This window comes from Perna viridis, chromosome 2, assembly GCF_037379345.1.
Source record: "Perna viridis isolate PV_CMFRI_1.1 ecotype Kerala chromosome 2, ASM3737934v1, whole genome shotgun sequence".
Taxonomy (NCBI): domain Eukaryota; kingdom Metazoa; phylum Mollusca; class Bivalvia; order Mytilida; family Mytilidae; genus Perna; species Perna viridis.
The window spans coordinates 5,493,327-5,518,474 of NC_142446.1; the positions used below are offsets into that span (position 1 = coordinate 5,493,327).

Consider the following 25,148-nt stretch of genomic DNA (forward strand, 5'->3'; position numbering starts at 1 on the left):
ATATGACCCCAACCACTTTAGAAGTTGGGGCCAAAAAGAGGTTAAAAAAACCAAGCTTTTCATAGAATTTAATATATAAATCCTGTAAAAGCATATGGATGTCTATGGTATTGTTCCACAATATTCTATACCACAAAAGAAAGGATGGGATAAATATTTGGGGTTAAGACTGTTTAAATGAGGGCCATTGAAGTGCCAGAAACAAGCATTTTCCTGATGTCCAAACAATAACTTGACTATTAGTTAATAGATTTCTTTGAAACTATACTATAAGTTGTCACAACCTAAAAGGAAGGTTTGGATTGATTTTGGAGGTTGTGACTGAAATGATTTAGGAATAAAAGGCTAAAAAGGGGCCATTTTGATTTTGGCCAAATTCTTAGCCTGTGTCACCCCGTGCAGGTCTGGGTGTTAAAAAAATAGGCCTGCAACAGTGCTAAGCTTGTCATAAAAGGCAACTAAATAGTGCTCAGAACCCTAGCCGGGGACTAGGGTGCTCTGGCCACAGAGCAACTGGGATGTGTGCCCCAGGTGGTGGAATGGGGTACCCCTGGCATGTTACATGCTGGGGTTGTCAGGCTATAATACGGAAAACCTGACCGCAAACCATAGTGGTGCACCATGTTGGGAAAGATGCCACGTTCCTCGCACGTTAAAGAACCCTACTGTGGTATTCTCCCGGAGTAGGAACCATAGGGCTACACCACAGGAGGCTAAGTTGCCCGACCCTACCCACCTCTCCCTATTTCCAGTGGCAATCAAAATTTGTCGACCTCATTGTCCTTGTGTCCCATCCCTTTTTCATTTCATCATTATATCATGTTCATTTTATCATCAATTTCATGTTCATCGTCTGATTATAGCTGAAATATTGCTGCTCGGACGGTAAACCCCAACAAACAAAAAAACTTAGCTTGTGTCAAATGTTCAGTTGCAACCAGTCAGGTTTGATTGGTGTCTCCATACTTACCCTAACTGTTCATGCCCTCTGTGGTCATATCAAGCTGTGCCCAGTTAAGGATTTTTTTTTATTTTTATCAAAGAACTACCTTCTGTACTGCAGAAACCTGGATTTTCCAAAAATTCTTTACTGTCATTGTCTATGATCAAAATTAATTGCCTTTGAATAAGTTAAAGGACAATTCACCCATTTTATGTTCCTTGATGAATTTAAAGGTTATATAAGTCAGATTTTGAGTGGTGACATACAACACAGGGTATTTGTAAAGGCATAAGTCAGATAAGATTGACAGGCCAGGTAAGTGACCACAGTTATATATGTTCTGGAGTTTTTTACTTCATAGAGTAAGGTGGCAGTGTTTCAACACTTGTAGTAATTATTTCTTATTTATTGGACTTTTCCCTCATTAATTTTCCATTAAAACTGAACATATGTATGATATGGAATCCTTGGCATCTAGCATCAGCTCTTTTAAAGTTCTGAATGGAATTGTTGTAATACCTGGAGGTGTTTGATCTGTGTTGACAAACTTACTATTATTTTCTCTAACCCCATAGTGGATTCCTTCTGTGATGTATACACAGAGGCAGTCATCTTGAGAATGCCCATTACAAACAAGTACTAATTAATCTCTGCTCCCATTCACCTTTAATGCATGTTTTATCAGAATTTTTGGGATAATCTTCAGTCTTTGACAAAAGTTATCAGAATATTTGAGTGATAATAAAGGAAGATAAATCCTAATTAACATGGATAATTGTTATTACTGTAATCTGTTGTTATCTATGGTTACATAATCTTTATTTTATTGTCTGTATTAACAGATAATAGGCTATGAAATGTACTATCATGACAGAAATGTTTATAAAAACTTAATATTATTTCTGGTCATGGCTTCCTAGGGTTTTTGAATTCTTCAATCAGTATTTATTTTAAATTTTGTCTACACTGGTAGTTATTAGACAGCTTGTTGTCTGGGGACATTCTTACTCATGCTTAGTCAATTTTTTACTAATTATTACAACAGATAAAATGTGTTTGAAAATGATTTGAACATAAAACCTGATTAAGTTTTACCACATGACTGTGGCACCTGGGGTGTGTTTAAGTACAACTAATGATTGCATGTTTATTTTTCATTCTTAGAACATGTTACATAGATAAGATCTCACAAAATGTTATAAGTAGTCAAATGTTATAAAGGTCAAGGAAGCACATGGCTACCTGGAGTTAATTAGTAACCTTACCTTGGGAAATTGACATTATAACCTGTTGTTTGTTTACATTCAGATAAGTTGTAGACTTTAATTAGACAATTAGGATTTTGTTCATAATCCTGTTAAGCCCAGTGATTCCTGGCATGTCATTGGTTCAGCTGTAACTGGCAGTAAACTGTTAAGTCCAGTGATTCCTGGCAAGTCATTGGTTCAGCTGTAACTGGCAGTAAACTGTTAAGCCCTGTGATTCCTGGCAAGTCATTGGTTCAGCTGTAACTGGCAGTAAACTGTTAAGCCCAGTGATTCCTGGCAAGTCATTGGTTCAGCTGTAACTGGCAGTAAACTGTTAAGCCCAGTGATTCCTGGCAAGTCATTGGTTCAGCTGTAACTGGCAGTAAACTGTTAAGTCCAGTGATTCCTGGCAAGTCATTGGTTCAGCTGTAACTGGCAGTAAACTGTTAAGCCCAGTGATTCCTGGCAAGTCATTGGTTCAGCTGTAACTGGCAGTAAACTGTTAAGCCCAGTGATTCCTGGCAAGTCATTGGTTCAGCTGTAACTGGCAGTAAACTGTTAAGCCCAGTGATTCCTGGCAAGTCATTGGTTCAGCTGTAACTGGCAGTAAACTGTTAAACCCAGTGATTCCTGGCAAGTCATTGGTTCAGCTGTAACTGGCAGTAAACTGTTAAGCCCAGTGATTCCTGGCAAGTCATTGGTTCAGCTGTAACTGGCAGTAAACTGTTAAGCCCAGTGATTCCTGGCAAGTCATTGGTTCAGCTGTAACTGGCAGTAAACTGTTAAGCCCAGTGATTCCTGGCAAGTCATTGGTTCAGCTGTAACTGGCAGTAAACTGTTAAGCCCAGTGATTCCTGGCAAGTGATTGGTTCAGCTGTAACTGGCAGTAAACTGTTAAGCCCAGTGATTCCTGGCAAGTCATTGGTTCAGCTGTAACTGGCAGTAAACTGTTAAGCCCAGTGATTCCTGGCAAGTCATTGGTTCAGCTGTAACTGGCAGTAAAGATGCACAGGTCAACAAGAAATCTGTTGTCTACTATTATTTTACCTGCCTCACAAACAGTGAAAGCAGGTCTTGTAGCCACTCTTATTTTAGTAGTCTGTACTACAAAAATTATTGAACCATTAATATTCAAACTTTTCACAGAAGTTAACATCAATATGTTTTATTTCCTCTTGCACAGAAATTCATGAATAATCATACATCACATTTATATACATGTATTATATTTGCAACCATAAGAAATATGTCAATAAATTATTTGGCAATGGCTTTCCAAACATTCTGACATGGTGTTTTCACTGAACTTATCGGAAGGCAATGGCTTTCCAAACATTCTGACATGGTGTTGTCACTGAACTTTTCAGATGGAAATGGCTTTCCAAGCATTCTGACATGGTGTTGTCACTGAACTTATTGGAAGGCAATGGCTTTTCAAACATTTTGAGGTAGAGTTGTCACTGAACTTATCAGAAAGCAATGGCTTTCTAAACATTCTGATGTGGTGTTGTCGAAAGGTAATGGCTTTGCAAACATGTAGAGAAAGAATACATATTATCCAGTTCAGGGCCTTCAAGGGAATCAACATTTATGGACAATTATAGTTATTTTGACATTAATATCAACACAAGTTTAAACAAGATAAATGAGTTTGTTATATTATGGTATATATAGTATGATTTTTTTCGTGTACCTAGAATAGATCATCAGATTTGGTACTAGTATGTGCTCTGTGGTACTACTGTGTGCTCTGTGGTACTAGTATGTGCTCTGTGGTACTAGTATGTGCTCTGTGTGGTCATCATGGATTCTCTAGACATAAACAAAATACAATATATCAATCTACCGGTACTCCAGATCTGTAGTATACATTTATTTGATCAATAGACAATGAATAAATATCCTCCCTGTGTCTAAAGTAGAACAGCCATCATACATCCACATCTACAGGAGACATCGGGGGACAGTGTTATTGTGATATTAAACCATGATCAGAAAAAATAGATGTATGAAAATTAACATTCATTTAGAGTATCCTTTTTGTGTTTAAAGCAAAAAAAGTTAGCATATTTGGTAACTTCAATACAATTTGCATGTTATATTATATGAAGCACTATTCACCCAGATACCAAAAAGATATTTTTAATAAGATTTAAAATGAAGGACTGTGATTATGATGTGATGAAAGATACTTCAGAATAAATATACAAAGACATTTCAATAATTCTGCATTCAAACAACCACATGAACTTGTTCTGATTGTTCCATATAGTATTAACATGAGACTGTCTCCATCTTCCTGATACTTTGAACAATCAAAAAGAAAATGAGTTTCGTCCTCGACTGCACCCAAAGAACACTTTGTACAAATACCCTGGTGTCTACCAATTTCTATTTGTAGTCAATGATAGGAAATGTGCAGTCTTGCAAAAATTATTCTCATTTCTGAATTTTCAACCAGTGTCAAATATTTTTCAAAACAAAAATTGCTTTTGCATAAACTGTATACCAGTACTTGAAGTTTACCACTAGGAAACTGATTTATTTGTTTATACCATTCTACAATATATAAGGCTATTGAAAAAAAAAAAAAATGCCCAGATTCTTATCCAACTTTTCTGAAAAATTTTGGCGGGACACAAATTTTATTATGTACTTTTTTTTATTTTTCTTCAGTAACTGTTGTGTCGAAAAACCAGCATTATTATATCCTCAATCTGTGCTCGATTTTACCAGCACAAGTGCATTGAAACAGCTCTGTCGAAGTTTATGTCTCTTCTGCTTCAACCATACCAATTTTCATCTATTTGAAACCATTTTTTAAAGAAATGGCAGTGAAAAACTATGATTTACAAACTGGAAGTTACTAAATAATGATTATAATAAATCAAGTGTGGACAAGTTATGGAATGTTTCCAGGAATTTGAGTCTGGGATTATTTTTCAAAACATATTTTGAAAATTTAAAGAATTTGGGTTAGCATGAAAAATCGAGTCTTGCAGGAATGAGAATCAAGAAATTTATTATGGCCTAAGGATTTTAGAGCAGAATTTATACTGTTTTTAAATTTATACATTGATTAAATGACAGCTGACATTTTTTTTCAGTAACAGTTCTGTCGATCCAAACCATGTTAGTTTTTTGTAGTAATTTAGATTCATTATATGTACTTTTAGTAGAGGAAAGATAGGTCCAAGATTCTCTAAGCCAATAAAATAACATTCCTTTAATAAAGTTGAAATGTAGAGGAAATTTAATATAACAGCAAGATTGGGTATCTCAAAGAACATATTTACAAAACTTTATAAAATTATCAAGTACAAATTTTTTTAAGAGAAGGGTTCTCCTTTTTATACAACCAGAAAAAAAATTGCCATTGTATAATGGTGTAGCGCTGTTGTCCATATCTTTGGCATATGTGTCGTATGTATAATGGTATCCATATTTTTCACCATGCAGTTAAATTGATTTTGTTTTATGTAAGTGATATTTGGGATATGTTTAATCTATTTAGTACTTAATGCTATAAAATGTTTTACATGGTGCAGCAAGATATGACTGCAGAGGTCTGATACTGAACAGTTTGGGCAAGTATGGAAACACCATTCAAAACAGCTTTGAATTTTGATTACAGTTAAATATTTGACACTGGATAAGAATTTGACCAGAATCAAAGTAGTCACTTTTTGGCCCCTCATCCTTAATTGTTCTAGTCGAAACCTCCAAAATCAATCCCAATCTTCCTTTGGAGGTATGACACCTTATGGTACAATTTCAAAGTGATCCATTCCCTTTTACTGAAGTTATTATCCAAAAAAAATGTGTTCTGGTACTTTTGTGGCCTTTTATTTTTACTTGACTCAAGTCACAACCCTTAAAATCAACCCTAGTCTTTCTTTTGTCGTATGGCACCTTATAATACTATTAAAAGAGATCCATTCACTTTAACTCAAGTCATTGTCTAGATATACAGGAAATGCTTGTTTCAGGCCTCTTTTTGGCCCCTAATTCCAAAAACCCCCAAAATCAATCCCAGTCTGCCTTTGATGGCATGGCACCTTGTAGTACAGTTTCAAAGAGATCCATTTTCAAATAGTCAAGTTATTGTCTAGAAATAAGGAAAATGTTTGTTTCTGGTCCCCGTTTTTGGCCCCTCATTTCTGAAATGTTCAAGTCATAACTCCAAAAATCAATACCAGTCTGACCATTATGGGATAAAATACTGTGGAACAATATCATAGACATTCTTATTCTTTTATTGGAGTTATATAGTTAAATTCTATGAAATGCTTGTTTTTGGCCCCTTTTTGGTTGGGGCCCTGCATGTTCGAACATGTGTTATGTTGGAGAAATTGGTTCAACATCTAGAATGAAGTGAACAACTCTTTGTGAAGTTTTTTGTCTAATCCATCATTGCCATAACCACTCTATTCCATATATGATGGCAACACAGGTCAAGACATGTTATTAATCTTGTTTAACAAAGTTGAAATCTTTAGCAACTTGTTGGGACCCCTGAAGTTGAACTCTGAAAGTAGAGCACATGTAGATACAACTCTTATTTTATTTTTGATTTATGAGTGGTCCAATTTCATAGACATCCATAACATCATTACTTATTTTTATACCGCTGCAAAAATTATTTTGCAGTCATATAATGATATCATGCTGTTGTCAGCATCAGCATTGTCGTGGTTGTCTGTAGGCACTTCCATGTCTACACAATAACTTGAGTATATCTGTATAGATCTTTATGAAACTGTACCACAAGGTGCCATACAATAACAGGAAGTCTAGGACTGTTTAGGAATTAGGGGACAAAAAGAGCCAGAAACATGCATTTTCATGATGTGCAGTCAATAACTTGAGTATAAGTGTATGGATCTGTATGAAATTATACCACAAGGTGTCATACCATGAAGAGGAAGCCTTGGCTTGATTTATGTAGGTTGTGTCTTAGACTGTTTAGGAATTAGGGACCAAAAAGGGATAAAGAACAATTATTTTCCTGATAATATCTGGACAGTAACTTGACTTCAAGTGAATGAATCTCTTTGATAATAGAGAACATGGTGCCATGCTACCAAAGGAAGGCTTAGATAGATTTTCAGGGTTTTGACATGAACTATTTTGGAATAAGGGGCCAAAAAGGGGTCAGATAATTACAACCACTACAACCAGCTGAGTTACAAATTTGTGTAAATAAGAAAGGTTCATTGTAAAAGTTTTTGGGGACTTATTTTTTGTTGTTACTAGAAGTAGTTTGATAGATGGATCCAGGGAGATGGTATTAACCTGCCTTTTATGAAATTGAAAATTTTTTGAATACTTCCAGTAATAACAAATTTAAGTTCCCACAAACTTTTACAATGAACCTTTCTTATTTATATAAATTTGTTAGTAACTCAGCTGGTTGTAGAAATTCAAAAATTCATTAGATTCTTCACCACTTAGTATACATTGCTTTGTGTGTATGATTTTAGTTACTTTATGTTCTTTGTTGTGTATGTCTGTTTTCCATGTCTGGTCTTTGTCCCTGGACTGCATTCTTTTGATTATCAGTGTAACCTTGGTTCCCTTGATTACATTTTCCGAGTATTATGTCAAAACTTGAAAATTACTCAGGAAGGAAATGTATAGTTCAATAAACTTGTCTATTTAATTGTACTATTTACACTGTTAGGTCTTCACTGATATGATCATTATATCAAAGATTTATCCCATGTGGTCTTACATAAATGAAACTACTGGTATTCTTTGACTTGTTTTTGGCTATATTGCAATCATCTTGTCCATCTGTCTGTCTGTCTGTTACACTTTTTGGAACAGGTTTGTCAGCTTCTATTGGAGGGAAAGCTTAGATATTTGTTGTATTGCTTTGGAATGATGACTTGTATTGTGTCTCCCCATTTCAGGTTCCTTACTCATCTGCTTACTGTTTACCGATTTACTTTTTTTAGGCTGTACATAATGGAAATTTTCGTGACATATTTCTCTGCTTCTATATAAAGGAATGCTTTGATATTTGATCTATTGCTTTTGTATGATGACTTTTACCATGTCTCCTCTTTTCAGGTTCCTGGCTCATCTACTTCCTGTTTACAGATCTCCTCACTCCCCTTGCAATTCTTAGTATGACATAGCATGTAACCTCTTAATTTTAGATGTTTGGGTCAAATTAAGGAAATATTTATGTGGAAATTTATAAGTTATTTTAACAGTTTCACTCTGAACTGTATCAAGCTTGTATGTTGTGTCCATATTTGCCTCAACTGTTCAGGGTTGACCACTGTGGTCATATCAAGCTGCACCATGTGAAGCATTTTATTATTGTATTATTGAAAAAACAGACAATTCATAATCAATATTTTACCATACAAAAGTTTGGAGCACTCCCCTTGCAATTAAAACATGAGTCTACAACAGCAATAGTACAGTGTTATGCATTATAAATTTAATTATTACCCTAGCTAAGAATCATGCAGAATGTGATTCATGGATGAAAAGCCTACATATTTTCATTTTTGATATTTTGTTTGAATTGCCATAATAAATGAAAATTTTAAACATTCATTTTTTTTTTCATATTACCCATGTTCTTAGGAGATAAAAATTATACAAAATGCACTAAAGATTTCAAAATTAAGGTGATGACCCTGTAAATGACACTCAAATACAATAGAATCTATTGGATTTTCAATCTTGATTTTCTCCTAAGTGCAGGCAGATTTGAATGAATAATTACACATTCCATAAAACAACTAATCACAAACATAAAAATATGTAGCCTTTTTTGGAATGTATCACATTTTTCAGATTTTGCATGATTCTTACAAAGATAACTACTGAATTCTTCTAAGGGCTTTATTTAGTGATATTTGCAGTGTTAGATCCCTTGTGTTTGAATACTTGATGTTACAAATACTTAATATATCAGATGTTTAATTGGTTGGTTAAATACTTGAAACCCTTTCCTTCTATTATGGTGTCAGAGGTTATTGTTCTTTTTTAAAAACTCCATATCAGCTACCGGTATATTAAAAATTGGTGCATACAAGTATGCCCTTCCATTATCTTCTGTTACCATAACCTTTAACAAGGAACCATTACATGGGACAGGTCATTACTTTTTATGAAGCTTAAATTTTTAATGACTAAATGTTGAATATTGTATCTGCAATTCACCTCATAAGAAATATAAAATAATTATATCAATTGTCGATATGAAAAAAATGATGCTATTGTAAATAAATTACATCATTCTGTGGTGTTGGATTACTATAGATAAAAAAAGTCAACAGTGGTATGTGCTAGAAATCTTTGTTCACCTTGTTAAACAGATAAATAGCATCATGAAAACAGTTAATTATATCATTTACCAACATAAAACAAAGCATCTTAAGTAATTTGTAATTATCTTGTTATTAAGATCATCTGCCAGTTTTATCTTGTCAGCTGAGATAACCTCACTTGTCAGGGTGATAAAGTTGATCTCACAGTGCTAAAGGTTTACTGCCAGGAAAGTATTAGAGAGGTAGAAATGAGCCAGAACTAAAAAGTGGCTGCAGTTTTTGTAGAATTATGATATGATTTATTTTTATCTCTTCTTAATTTGACAGCTACCATCAAAATTTAATATGTTTTAACCATAAAACCCCGTAGAAGATTGGCACAGTATCAATTCTTAAGAGAATCAATAAAACTGGTGCTATATCAGTTTTTTTTGTAAGCTCCTCCTAACTAATTTGACTGAATTTGAGTGCTCTAGGTTAACACAGACAGAAACACATTGTACTGGTGATCTGATATTCAGAAATTCTCTGATCCTTTAACAAGTCAAAGAAAGAATAAAGATAAGGATAAAGAATTTTAATTTGGTTTTATTTATATAAATGTATAAGTTTCCAACATTGGTTCAGATTTGACAATGGTCCAATGCCAATCTGAAACAAAACACCTGTTCATTAACAGGTATGTACCTGCCAGCTTACTAGACAAGACTATTTTTATCGTAGATTTCAGCATGATTATTCATTCAATCATTGTAGTTTTTCTAAGCATGATGTACTTTTATTTTCTTTGAAAAGAGATCAGCTAATCTTTGAAGAGCTTTTACTCGGTTGATTTGCTCTCCATTGTAGAATTCACACAAAAATAGTGATTGACCTATGCATTTCAACCACTTGATCTGAAATTGAAAACTGAATGCATTCACCCATAAACTTGTAATGAATCAAAAGATGTAGGGGCATTAAGTATAAATATTGCCCAAAAATATCAATTTTGTTTTAAAAACATAAGAAAATTAATCATAAGATAATAAATGTATAAATATTAAGATGCTGTATTAGTTCATTGGTATGATGTAAATAATTGTGCTACAATTATATTACATTTAACAAAAGTTGCTCAAAATTGAAAATTTACATGTTGCTTTTTTTCTGACTTGTTTACACCCAGATAACTATGTCCACACCCAATAAAGAACTTCATATTTCCACATATGATGATAAACTATGTAATAAAGAATGTATTCACTAATACAAAGTTGTTTCTTGGGTGTGGACACTAATATGACCAGAAAGTAACGAAAAGTACAAAATGAACAGAATATCTGAATTTCAGTAAACTTCAAGCAATTCTTTTGGCCTTTTAATGCAAGAATTTTCAAAAGTATTTATGTTCTCCCATTTGTTATGGATTCACATCTCCAAATTCTCAATTAAATCTTTCAACACTTTATAATTAATTTTCAGTTGTATTTTAGGTCAATGAGACCCTTTATTAATCCTTCTCCTCTCTACAGCTTTGGTCATCAGCAATTTCTTATGCTTTTGAAGCTCCAAGGGGCTTTTTTATCATATTTATTCTGCACAACAAAGCAGTTAAACAAAAAGTTAGCAAATTAATTTTTTTGTCACATCTATTTTAAAAACAAAAGTTCTCTTATCAAATGAGTCAGTAAATGAAGTCATGTGACAGTGACATGTCTGTCTGAAACTAAACTATATATATATATATATATATATATATATATATATATATATATATATATATATATATAATAAACATATTCTCCTCTCTCACATGCAAGGTAAAGGTCATATAGAAGCCTTGTCTTTTATGGTTTATGTTTTTAAAAAATTGAATGATCATTTTATGTTGATGGTTGGTCACTTTCAATTTGATGTACAGCAAAACTTTGTTCCAAGATGGGTTGTTTTATTTTTACATTACCATCATGCTTTGAATTTGTTGTCTGGACAAAAAATTGAGCATAAGTGTATGCATATCTTTCAAATGTTCAAATTTCCTTTCCCATACTACAAAAGAATGCTTGATTTGATTTTGGTGGTTGTGAGGATTAGGGGCCAAACAGGAGTCAGAAACAGGTGTGTTCCTGATGTCTGTAAAATAAATTGAGTAAAAGTATAGATCTTGAAACAAAATGTACCATACCACAAAAGGAAGCCTTGGAGTTTTTTTCGGGTTGTGACTTGAACCATTTAGGTTAAGGACAAAAAAGGAGACTGACCAAAGCAATGCCTAGACAATGCTTTCAGTAAAAGTGTATGGATATCTGAAATACAGTTTGTCATATCACAAAAGGAAAGCTGGGAATGATATTGTTGTGGGGCCAAAAGCATCAGGAGACAAGCATCTATCTGATAGCAAATGTATAAATTTACTATCAGGAAAATAGACCTGATGTCCAAACAATTTCTTAAGAAAAAGGGTATGGATCTTCATGAAATTTTACCACAAAGTGCAGTAACATAGAAAAAAGACTTGGATAGATTTTGGGGATTATGATTTAAACTATCAACGACTAAAGGACCATATAGAACTAGTATTTTCCTGAATTCTGGACAAGAACTTTAGTAAAAGTACAACAACAGGAAAACTAAGATTAATTTTTGGGTTGTGACTGGAATTGTAAAGGAATTAGGGGCCTTTGATCTTGACAAAAACTTCATTAAAAATGTGTGGATCTCTATGAAATCATACTCTGAGGTTTCATACCATTAAAATAATTTTTTGTTGAAGTTTCTTCTGATGAAATTGGTGAAACTGATGGTGGATGAAAAGTATGACCTACAAAAAATGGGTCAGTTGGAAGGTAGTAGGATGTCATAGACAATGTTAAGAAAAACATCCAAGCATTTTGTAATATGACTATGGGCTAGTACAGGACTTCAGGTTCAGGCAACATGATAGAATTAAAAATTGAGCAATTTGAGGATGAATTTATGAAAAATCAAAAATATCACACAAAACAATTTTTTCACCAATTTTAGGAGGGTGTATGCTGGGTCCATCCCCAATAAATTATCACTGATGAAATCCTAATGTTACAGTGGCAACTGTAAAAAGTGTTGATTAAACTCTTCAGAATTCTTCAACAGAGACCTGCATATGGACCTACTGTGAAAGTACCTTTATTCCAGGACACCAATTTTCATGGATTTGCATAGATATTTAAGTTTGTGGATTCTTGAATCTGTTGTTTTTAGGTTGTCAGTATACACATCAGTGGGAATCTTCTTTTCGTTTGGAACCGAATTTCGTGGTCTGGCCTACCCATGAAAACCATGAAAGTTGGTACCCCACAAACAAAAGGACTTTCACAGTATTATTCTTTTAGTAACAATTTTTGTGTGATATAACTGCAAACTAAGGTTTTGGGGGATATATAGGTTTCACCCTGTATGTCCGTCTATCCAAACTATTTTCTTAGCAGCTTGCAGTATTATTATGAAGCTTTGTGGGATGTAATACATGTATAACCAGATGGAGATGTGCATACTGGCATGAATTTATGTTTGGACAAATATTGTAGAAATGATGGCTGTTGGACTTACCAGTAAGCGTTTTTCATCAAAACATGGTCTCATGCATTGTCTGCAACTCCTCGTAAGCAACTTGCAGATTGTTATGAAACTTATTGGGATGTCAAATTACCATATTGGGATGTGCTGATTGTCAGGAATTTATGTTTGAACAAATATTGTAGAAATGATGACCATTGGAACCTAGGCATTTTTCAGCAAAACTTGTTCTGATGTGTTGTCCGCAACTTCTCAAAGACTTGCAGGATTGTAATGAAACTTTGTAGGATGTAATATAACCAGATGGAGATGTTGTCAGGATTTAGTTAGGAACTTTGTCTGATTTGTTGCCCTCTTTAGATTACCGTATGGAGATGTGCATATTGTCAATCATATTCTGTTATTGTGTTCTCAACAAAAAAATAGTGTATCGAAAGTGTATAGTCTATCCACCATGAAAATTTGTGTCCAATATGAATCATATGTCTATATTAGTGTCCAAATATACAGGGTTTAACAGACTGCAGGGGTATTAGTTCTGTTAGGGGTAGTGACAAATCACTTTGTTGTGTACAGCCACATAGATAAATATAGAAACTAGTATAATTGCTAAAATAAAAGAATATTTCAATATGTAACTATTTAAAATGTATATTTAATACCAAATACTGTAAGAATATTTACTTAAAATCAGTATGTTTATGTCGATTTTTCTAAGAATAACCTGGTATTATTTGAATCTGAGCCTCACTTTAATAAAATAAGTCTAAGTACTTCTGTACTTGGTATCTGTTCTTGTTCCTTAGACAACAAATTAATTTTCAGCAAAATTCCACCAAAGGTGCTGCAAAGTTCTTGCTCCAGATTTTGTGACAGTAATTCAGTTTTGTGCAAAATGTTGTTTTTAATTCTAATAAATATTCAATAAAATGTTTTTTGAAGGCCATTCAGTATTGACATTCTGGGATGTTCTGATAAATCTCTTACAAGAAGATGATGAAGAAGTGAAGAATACTGCATCATACATTTTAAATCAACTCAATCCTCAATTAAAAGGTAAATATAAGGCTTTAATTTAAATTTAGGACAAGTGAATTGATCTTTTTGAAATTGTTGTACTAGGTGCCATATCACAAACATATCAAGCAGTGCCCAGGGAAGGAACACATCAAGCCGTGCCCTGGGAAGGAACACATCCAGCTGTGCCCTGGGAAGGAATATATCAAGCCGTGCCCTGGGAAGGAACACATCAAGCCGTGCCCTGGGAAGGAATACATCAAGCAGTACCCAGGGAAGGAACACATCAAGCAGTACCCAGGGGAGGAACACATCAAGCAGTGCCCAGTGAGGGAACACAGCAAGCCATGCCCTGGGAAGGAATATTTTTGCCTGACATAACACAACATGCAAGTGGGGTTAAGTTATTAAGCATATTGTTTATTGTCAGGTTGAATTGCATTCATACAAAAAATGAACTAATAGGACATGCCCTAGATACTGGAGCCTTAACAATTATGAAGTTAATAAAAAAAAGTCTACTAAAGAAAACTGATACAGTGTTCTATGGTTTGTCACAGTGTTGGGGCTATTAACGTCCTTGACTATCCAAATAGCTAAGCACTCATACAAGTAAGGGTATAAGCCAAGGACCATTGAGTCTCCTCTACTGAAGAGGTCATTTTTCACTTAATGGACTGTAGACAGCTAAAAAAAGAATAGATTGTAAATTATTGGATTACTACTCAAAGAACTTTTGTAGTAGTTGACTTGGTTTTATTTAATTATAGGTTTACTAAATTCATTACATACTTAAATCAGATCCCCAGTGTAACATTATTGTGTACTTTATACACTTGTTCCTTGGAGAGATATATACTTGGAGTTTAAACACAATGTACAGTGTACAGAGGAATTTGATCACAAAACCATGTTAATTGTTTTAAACCAAATGAATACCAGTACACTTTTACAAGAGATGTATATACTAACAACAAATATCAGACAGATTCTGGTTCTACCTTTAGTATTCTTCTTCAAGGAGGAGTGTTTTATACTGAGATAAACAGACATCTCACATTTCTTTAAATCATTGACAATGCATTTTAAACTTGTATGAATCCAAAACTTACTTTAACTGAACAAATCATGTAGGTTTCAATGTATAAGAAAAGTGAATTAAAGAGTAATCAAGGAAACCAAGATTCTAGGGGAAATCAAAAGAAAACTAAAAACTGGGAGCATGGACCAGGTGCACAGGTAGGGTAAGCATACGGGATGTGAGTGAGAATTTATGTGGGCTATCAACTTTTGGCTGTTTTGATTGTTTAGTTATGAACAGTTATGATAAGTGATCATTTACTTTACCTGTGATATTACAGTGACAGTGCATCCCTACTATGGTGTAGGTATGGCTGTCCAATCCTGTTTAAAAGTGACTGAAAAGTTGGTGACTCATTGATTTTTACTTGTTTTTTTTACAGTGACTGAACAGTTGGTGATACATTTATTTTTACTTGTTATATTTACAGTGATTTACTTGTTATATTTACAGTGACTGAACAGTTGGTGACATATTGATTTTTGAACTTGTTATATTTACAGTTACTGAACTGTTGGTGATACATTGATTTTTTACCTGTTATATTTACAGTGGGTGACATATTGATTTTTTACTTGTTATATTTACAGTGACTGAACAGTTGGTGACACATTGATTTTTTACTTGCTATATTTACAGTGACTGAACAGTTGGTGACACATTGATTTTTACTAGGTTTATTTACAGTGACTGAACAGTTGGTGACATATTGATTTGTTTTTATATTTATTTACAGTGACTGAACAGTTGGTGACATATTGATTTGTTTCTATATTTATTTACAGTGACTGAACAGTTATGATAAGTGATCATTTACTTTACCTGTGATATTTTTACAGTGACAGTGCATCCCTACTATGGTGTAGATATGGCTGTTCAATCCATGTTGAACTATCATTTAGCAAGTTATCCTGTGTATTGCTGGAGGGCTTTGTTAAGGTTGATATCTATATCTGAGGAAGAAATGGTATGTTGATGTAATTAAAATATTTCTTATTCATTAGAATACATTAGCCACAAAGTTTTAATTTGTAGTGGACCAAAATACCTTGTTTGTGTTTTTTTTTATTTTATTTTCTATTTTTTTTTTATATATTTTATTTTGTTTTGTTTTTTTATTATATTTGTTTTTGTTTTGGGTGCTGGTTGAAAATGTATGATTTTGTTCAATAAGAGTGTGTATTTATCTGTGTATTTGTATAAACTCCAACCACTTCTTTGAAAATGTCTTCAAACATGTGTTTACAAGACAGTTTTCAGTCTTTGGTTATATTTGAACACAGCATAACTATGTACACATTCATAGTTACAGAAGCCTTATGAGTTTGTCACTGTGAGTACAGTTAACAACCATATTAGAACTCTATAGTTTGTAATTAAGTGAGAAATACTAAGTTTGACTTATACCACAAATAGTAAAAATAAGATAAACTGAAAAATAACCACAAAGGCATTGTTCTTTTACAAGAGTTTTAGTATTGTATTAGAGTGCATTGTCTTCATCTCATTCTCATTCCCTTTAAAAATTGTCTTGGCCATAACTCTTTGGTCTGAGATATTTGGCATGTGTATGTATCACATTGGGGCAGTGTGTTGTGTACCAGGATGATTTTCATGTACTGTAAACATTAATTTTCACTATTTTTTGCAGTGGACAGAAAATTGTGAAAAATAATAACTGCAAAATTATTCTTTAGCACTATATCACACTAATATTTTGAAACCATGAAAATATTTACCTTACAGAATCAGTAAAAATTAGCAGGTGCTAAAACTAATAAGCACTGAACAAGGACTTGGATTACTTTTTGGAATTGTGAATTAAAACCAATTAGGAATTAAGGGCCAAATATGGACCAAAAATAAACATTTTCATAAGACTGCAAAAAATTTGCAGTGGTATCATGGCACTGTAATTGTCATCATCCATAGACACTTAGTTTTCATGCCATTACTTCAATATTACCGGTAGTTGGTTCTTCTTTTTAAAATTCTATAACATGGTTTATACTGAAAAATATACTGAAACATCTGATATTTCAGGGCATTGGTGGTAGACTTTTTGACAAGAACGAAATGAATACATGGAGAGAAGAAATACAACTATCCAAGATTGTAACTAAGTACCTTATCCATATTTATCAAACCTTAAGCATTTATGAGACAACATCACCTCAACAACCGAGTGAGACAAGGGAAGATAATTCTTGTAGTAACAGATGTGAATTGATCAATGAAGAGAAGATGATACAACTTCAGTCCCATCTCGAAGATTGTTATCCAGGAATGCTTTACACTCCTGAGTCAGATCCAGGAATGCTTGACACACCCAAGTTAGATCCAGGAATGCTTGACACACCCAAGTCAGATCCAGCAGATTTTGAGGGGCAACAATTGTCTGGTGATTTAAATGACTACTTAGATAACATTGATATAAAGGATGAATATCATCCATTCAAAGATGTTAATAAGTATATTAAATATAGAGCAAACAAAGCCAAGTTGGAATGTATAAAACAATTGTGTGAATGTCTACAGGATTAAAGTCATTCATCAATTTGATTCTTGATTTAAAATTTAGTCTAAGTATAGCTTGTCCATATATTGGGGATTCTGGGGCTGTATTTTGTCCAGATTAGGTCTCAACTGTTATTGACTAAGTGTATTGCTAGTAAAATGGGGTTCTGTACAATGAGACATACATGTAAATAGTTATTTACTGGATATCATGCTTGAAGCCTTACTGTAATTCGTCCAAGTCAAATACCAAGTACACAATGTAATGAAGAAGCAAAAAAAAGCCTGATGTAAAATGTTACTTTATTATTTGTCTTCATAATTAATGTGGAGTAGATGCTGTGTTTACTTTTAATACCTATAATACCTAATTGTTCGGCATATCAGTAGTAGGTGACATGAAGTTCTATTAAAATAACTCTTTCAAAACAATGGTAATCAGAATTAAGATTATCATTTCTAAATAGTGTGAAATACCAAACTCTTTTGGTTTTAAAAAGCATTTTTTCTTGCCACTAAACCACTAAAGTCCTAAAATATTGCAGAAGATTATACTAGTTGGTACAAAAATGGTATTCTTTTGGGGTTCAAAAATGAATTTTATTGTAGCCTTCGACAATCTTACCCAGTAATATTTTCACAGGGTCTTTTCAAGAGTGAGTTAATGATATAAATGGTGTGGCCATGATTATTCTTTCACCAATGATATTTTGCATTTTATTGTAGTCCTCAAGGAATTCAGCTAAACAGATTTATTTAGGTGATTATACAAAGTCAACATCTAACCAAAAAAAAAAGGGAAAAAAGATGGTTCATTGTACAAAGACATGATGTTTGTTTTATCACCTGTTTCCTGTCTATGTTTTGCCCAAAATTAAATTTTACTAAATATTTATTGACTTTACCACCCTGTGTCGAAGAATTGGAAAAAAATAATTTCACAAGAGTATTTTGTAGATATATGAACACCTATTATAGCTCAACAGGTCCTTAAGTGAGCTTTTGTCATCACTTGACTTCCTTCATCCTCTGTCAATCTCATCTGACACTCCTGGACCAATTAAAACCAAACTTGGTACAATATTTCTTCAGGTATTCTGCCTTGAACTGATGTGGGTATTTTTTATCCGTTGACCAACATTGGCTTTGTTATTAAAAATAGGCTGAAAGGTAGGCTGAAGGGTTGGAAACAATAGGTAATAGTTTTTCTCACATATTTCTGAACCAGTTAGGTTTAGACAAATTCTGGCATCAAGTGTTCAGTGAGATGAAATCTATCCATGGTGAAGTTCTTTTGGCTCATGTTGAAGTTATCACCCATTTTTCGGTTTTTGTTTGTTTGTTTGTTTTGTTTTGTTTTGTTTTGTTTTGTTTTTTTTTTTGGTTTTTTTTTTTTTTTGGGGGGGGGGGGGTTGGCTACTTTTTTTTAATATTTGTAAAAAACTATAAAACATAACTTTACCCAACTTTGTGTAAATGTTCCTTAGGGTAGTGTGCACAGAACTGTCGTGAGGATTTTTGATCCGTTGACAAACACGAAATGGATAATAGGGGCTAACAGCAGTTTTTGTATTTTTTCAAAACGGCTTGGTTTAGATAAATTCCGAGTTTGGTTAAAGTTTTCAGCATGACGTTATCTAACCATGAAGATATTTTCATGAAAATCTGTTGACCTTTGTTGGAGTATTGCTCATTTTAACATTTCATTTTTTTATGCTTTTATTTTTAAAAATCAATCCCTCTGAAACTGCAAGTGCCGGTGTAGGGATGATGACCGCTATTTTCAAATGATCCCATTTTTGTGTTGCTTTAATGGCTCAACTGGTAGCAGGAGTTGTATAAGTACAGGAGCATCTTTAATTGATATTTTGTACTTGTTACAAAGGTTCATTCCACCTATTCCAACATTTTGAAATTTAAGTTAAAAAAACAAAAATTTCATGTTGGAATAGGTGGAATTATTGTGTAAACATTGGACAAACAATCGGATTAGCTTGTAAAAACATTATTTAATTGGTGATGTTAATTACAGGTAAAAAGGTGATTTTTTGTAAGAATGTTGGAATTAATATGTTTTGTAAATGTATCCTTTGCTTGCTTCAGTACAGTTACTTTTGATTTTTTTAATGTTTATTGGGAAACTGTGCTATAAAAACTGATTTTGTCTGATATTGTATTGTTGTATTCTGTTATATTTGTGATGACTTTGTCTGAATCATGCCTCCTGGTATCTTCATGGAATAAATGATTTGAACATGAGAAAAAGAAATTAAAACTAAATAAATTCATTTTTTTATTTTGTACATTTGATTATATATAAACAACATATTGAACAACTAAATTATTTAGCACTAACAAAATTCTTTCATCAGAAAGAAGCACAAATATAAACAAATTACTAAAATCATACTGCAATATTGCAAAAGTTAATTCAAGACAAAAGCACAAATATACTGTTGAAACACAAATAAAACAGTAAATTTCAGTCAATGTGTAACAAGTAAGATGCGGCATCAGCATACTGGACTGGTGTGAGTTCCTGGTTTTGAAGTCTGGTTGTCAGGTTGGCGAGTCTGTTGTCTATCTCTCTGTATTTTCTTTTCTTTGGTACTCGTTTACCACCAGCTGAATACTGTATTAGAGTCAATGCGTGTATTGCTTCTTCTTGTTTGAGTAGTCGAATCATGTTTAAAATGTTCGGGTGTGGTGATTTTACAAGTTTCTTCAACTTCCCATGCCAACCTTCAAGGTGATTTGTAGTTCTGGGTCCCTCTGTGGCGTAGTGGTTCCAGATGTTGCGATGGCCTTCAACTCAGTAGCTGGTGACGTAGTCGGTGAAACCTAAAGTGTCAGTGTTGGTGTCAGCATCGTTGATGTCCTCAAGTGCATTAAACCATACGTCTTCAACAGTGTTTGATGGTAGTAGTGGTAGTACAGCTGCTCTACGAACTAGTTGGTGGACATACTCATCATCATCAAATGATACGACTAAATGATTTTAATTCTCCAGGCAAGCGAGGTTTATTCCTCGAATACGGACATCCTTTGATCTACCGACAATTTACCTGTAAAATTTTAATGGCGTTCAAGGAATAGGTTTCAGTGGTCATCACAACAAAGGTGCATGCTTATTAAAACATTCATACTAATTAACAGATAGGTAAATTACAGGTGACTTATTTCATTTCATATTTCAGATAGTTATTCAAGTTGTTAAAATCTTTTTTTATTTTCTTGACTGTTTCGCAGACGTTACCCCCAGTTCCTCATTGTGCTGTGAAAAAAGTTCTCATTTTATTTTAAAAATTTAAACAGTTTCTGAAAGGAAAAACATTTCTGTACATTTTATAGGTGCATTTTGCTTCTTGTGATGTGAAGCCTAATCTCCATAATGATTTCTAAATGTACCTCTATTTTTAAAAAAAAAAAACACTGGTATTTCCCATGCTATTTATAGACCCTTCACTTCCGGTGACCAGTACTGCACTGCAAGTCTTCTAACCCCACATGCCATTCTGAGAATTGAGAGCTGACATATATAGAATCATGCTGATATCTAGTCATCTGCAGGTTAAAGTTAAGGTAAAGTCCATAGAAGCCATTGAATATTGTGAAATTAGCATAGAAGCCTATGGGAAGTGGAATTAGTGGTTTGTAGCCTTTAGAAGGAATAATAGTACAAGAATAGTTACTAAGTATGAAGTTTTTGTTAAGTTTAATTAAATATTTGTAATTGCTACACAATGTAGATGACCAGTTGAATGAAATAAATCATCAATATGTAGGTCAGAGTTTAAAGTTATGTTGATTGATGTTAAATTTCTGAATTTCATTTATATGTTTGTATATAATTAATACATTTCTTAAAATAAAAGTAAAAAAAATTAAAATCTTATTATATTTTTAAAATTTTTTAATAATTCAAGGTTATGATATTCTTACATATTTTTAAAAATCTGATGTTTTTTCATAAAAAAGTGTATAAAATGTACTTTTTATCAACTTCACTGTTTAATCTCAACAGTTAATTACTTATAAAATATTTTGTTACAAAAACTCCTACTGTTATAATATAAACATCTATTGAAATAGTTTTGTTGGCATTCGAGGAAGACACCGCAAGCGACTTGGGTTCTGTAAAACCTCAAGTTGATTTACTTAACTGAATTCATTACCGTTATAATTTGGTAAACAACTCCGAACTAACCAAATAATTTATTTTAAAAAAACTAAATCTTATCCCGATTGTTCGTGCAACACAGTACAGTCATAGATGTGGACAGGTCTATGGTACAGTGTTTAACTTGACGGTATACATCAAATGTATTAGCGAAGATTTGGATGAGTACATACAACGAAATACTTGTCCTTCCGATATTCTTCAGGGTTTCCTTATTGGGAGAATTTTCTTGCCTCTTAATATACAAAATACTTAAACAAAAGAAGGATTAACACTACACTATAAATAACAAATATGTTAATTGTTCATAAATACTTGAATAATCACATCCGCACACAGATTATTACTCGTAAGTACTTGAGAAAATCTGCCTTCAAAAGCTGTTGTAATTGGCTTAGAAACTTAAACCTACAGTTTCCGTCGGAGATACCCATTTATCTTTTTAGATTTCTATAAGCTGAAATGCACGAGTATCACCCCCTTTTCATTATATCATGGTTTTACAAGAATTAAAAGATTGAATAATATTCTTATCTAATTATGTATATATTTGAACTTATACGTTTTGTGAGTGGCATTTGCTTGATAAAGGTCAATAAATTTAATTATCAAGTATTTAAAAAATATTCGTTTTAGTGATTTTCATCGTGAATCTGTACATTTGTCGTTGTTTTGATTTTTATAAAACTTTGTTTATAATTGATTTGAGTGATATTAGATATTATTATAAATACTGTTGGTATCGTCACATGTGTCACATGAACAGACAAGATAGGGTCTACTGACATCCTTTGTTTTCCTAAAATACATAACACAGATGTCCCGTAATCGATACTATCTTTTTATCAGACTTGTAGTACCGGGGGCGATAATCACTTCATACTGTCAAAATTAAATTGGAAAATCACACAGTCACACAGATATTGTACGACAGAGGTGATAACGGATCTCCTTGTTGCACTCCACATATTCATTATAAAAACTGTGAAATATCTATCAGAATGTCACCATAGACAATTATATGTCAGTCTAATGTCTTTAGAAATTGATTTGCATATTCGTTTATGTTAATAGAGGTATTTTCAAAATTTAAAAATAATATATTGTTGTGAAGAGGCTATTATAGCGTAAAAAAGAATTAATAAATAAGTAAACTATGGCTACATTTAAAGGGTAAAAGGGAACTAAATACAAATAAAACTCATAAAATGTAGAAATGATTTCTCCCGCACAAATTTCGTTATTTAATTATAGTTGCTTATCTACACTTGAAATCTTATTTGTGACAACAATGGACATAAGTAACAATTCACATGATTTCATTTGCTTTTTGGTACAAGACTCCCAAAACACTTCAGTTTGAAATGTTACAAAGACCAGTTGTTTGTTTTGTTTTTTTGTTTTTTGTTTTTTCTGTTTGTACAAAAGACCAACGGTTATGCAAGAGTAATCAAGGGAACCAAGGTTATAGCGGTAATCAAGAGAATGTAATCCAGGGACAAAGACCAGACATGGAAAACAGACATACACAACAAAGAACATAAAGTAACTTAAATCATACATACAACGTAACAAAAGTAAATGAGCAACTCAGACTCCACTAAAAACTGGGAGCATGGACCAGGTGCACCGGTAGGGTAGGGTCCTCTGCTTTTCTAGAAACACCCGCCGAGTTGCTCATAAAAAGTCAAGTCCGGGGTAGACAAACGAGGAAAGGCAAACAATGACCCGTTGAATAAATCAGTTTTCATGGTGCTGATGGATACATCATAACGATCCACGAGTTCATGATGACGACCATAAAACTTCTGTAGTGATGACTTCAATCTTGTAGCAACATAACCCTTTTCCAGAAGTCTATTTGTTAGAGTTCTAGCGCGATACAAAAAGTCTTCTTCACCAGAGTCTACACTATAGGACGACTAGCCGCTACAAACTTGTTCAGACTTACCCTTCACGAGATTCAAACAAAGAAAACCAACCACTTTAGGTTACAGACCACCAATTCAACCAATGAGCATTTGGAACGTAGGCAAAAATAGTCCTACGCAGAAATTACCCCTGTTCCTCATAGTGCTGTGAAAAAAGTTCTCATCTTATTTAAAAAATTTAAACAGTTTCTGAAAGGAAAAACATTTCTGTACATTTTATAGGTGCATTTTGCTTCTTGTGATGTGAAGCCTAATCTCCATAATGATTTTTAAATATACCCCTATCTTGTGAAAACACTGGGATTTCCCATGCTATTTATAGACCCTTCACTTCCGGTGACCAGTACTGCACTGCAAGTCTGCTAACCCCACATGCCATTCTGAGGATTGTGAGCTGACATATGTAGAATCATGCTGATATATAGTCCTCTGCAGGTTAAAGTTAAGGTAAAGTCCAGAGAAGCCATTGAATATTGTGAAATTAGCATAGAAGCCTATGGGAAGTGGAATTAATGGTTTTTAGCCTACAATCTTGTTCAGACTTACCCTTAACCAGAGTCTAAACAAAGAAAACTAACTACTACAAACATTTTCAGACTTACCCTTCACCAGAGTCTTAACTATAGGACGACCAACCGCTACAAACTTGTTTAGACTTGACCTGAACCAGAGTCTTAACTATAGCACGACCAACCACTACAAACTTGTTCAGACTTACCCTTCATCAGAATCTTAACTATAGGAAGACAAACCACAACAAACTTTTTCAGACTTGCCCTTCTTTAGAAATCTAAACTAGGACGACCAACCACTACAAACTAGTGCTGACTTACCCGTCATCAGAGTCTAAATGAAGAAAACCACTTGTTCAGACTGATTCTATTAACTATAAATAACTAAAATTCCGTAATCAGTTTGCTCGTTGAGATATATGAGGATCAAAGATACCCTTCACCAGAGTCTAAACAAAGAAAACCAACCACTACTTTTTCAGATTTTCCCTTCACCAGAGTCTAAATTATAGGAAATTTTATAAAATTTATTAATAATTATATAAATTATTTTCATTTCATCATCATTTCATGTTCATTTTATCATCCACTTCATGTTCATCGCCTAAATATAGCTGAAATATTGCTGCTCGGGCGTTAAACCCCAACAAACAAACAAACACTATAGTCTAAACTATAGGACGACCAACCACTATAAACTTTTTCAGACTTATCCTTCATCAGAATCTAACCAGAGAAAACCAACCAATACAGACTAGTTCTGACTTACTCTTCACCAGATTCTAAACAAAGAAAACCAACCACTACACACTTGTTCAGACTGATTCTATTAACTATAAATGACTAAAATTCCCTAATCACTTTGATCGTTGAGATAAGGACCAAAGAAGT

The 25,148-nt window shown here is 33.3% G+C and overlaps 1 protein-coding gene across 1 annotated transcript in view; it reads left to right on the top strand.

The window, feature by feature from the left end:
* LOC148623439 (tRNA (32-2'-O)-methyltransferase regulator THADA-like) overlaps nt 1–19,937 on the top strand; it is a 113,207-nt gene extending 93,270 nt beyond the window's left edge. Inside the window, exons 38-40 of the mRNA XM_088564852.1 lie at nt 13,962–14,075; nt 15,957–16,084; nt 17,161–19,937. Coding sequence (XP_088420978.1) covers nt 13,962–14,075; nt 15,957–16,084; nt 17,161–17,661 — 743 coding nt within the window. The 3' untranslated portion in view covers nt 17,662–19,937. The remainder of the gene's footprint in view (nt 1–13,961; nt 14,076–15,956; nt 16,085–17,160) is intronic.
* The last annotated feature ends 5,211 nt before the right edge of the window (nt 19,938–25,148 follow it).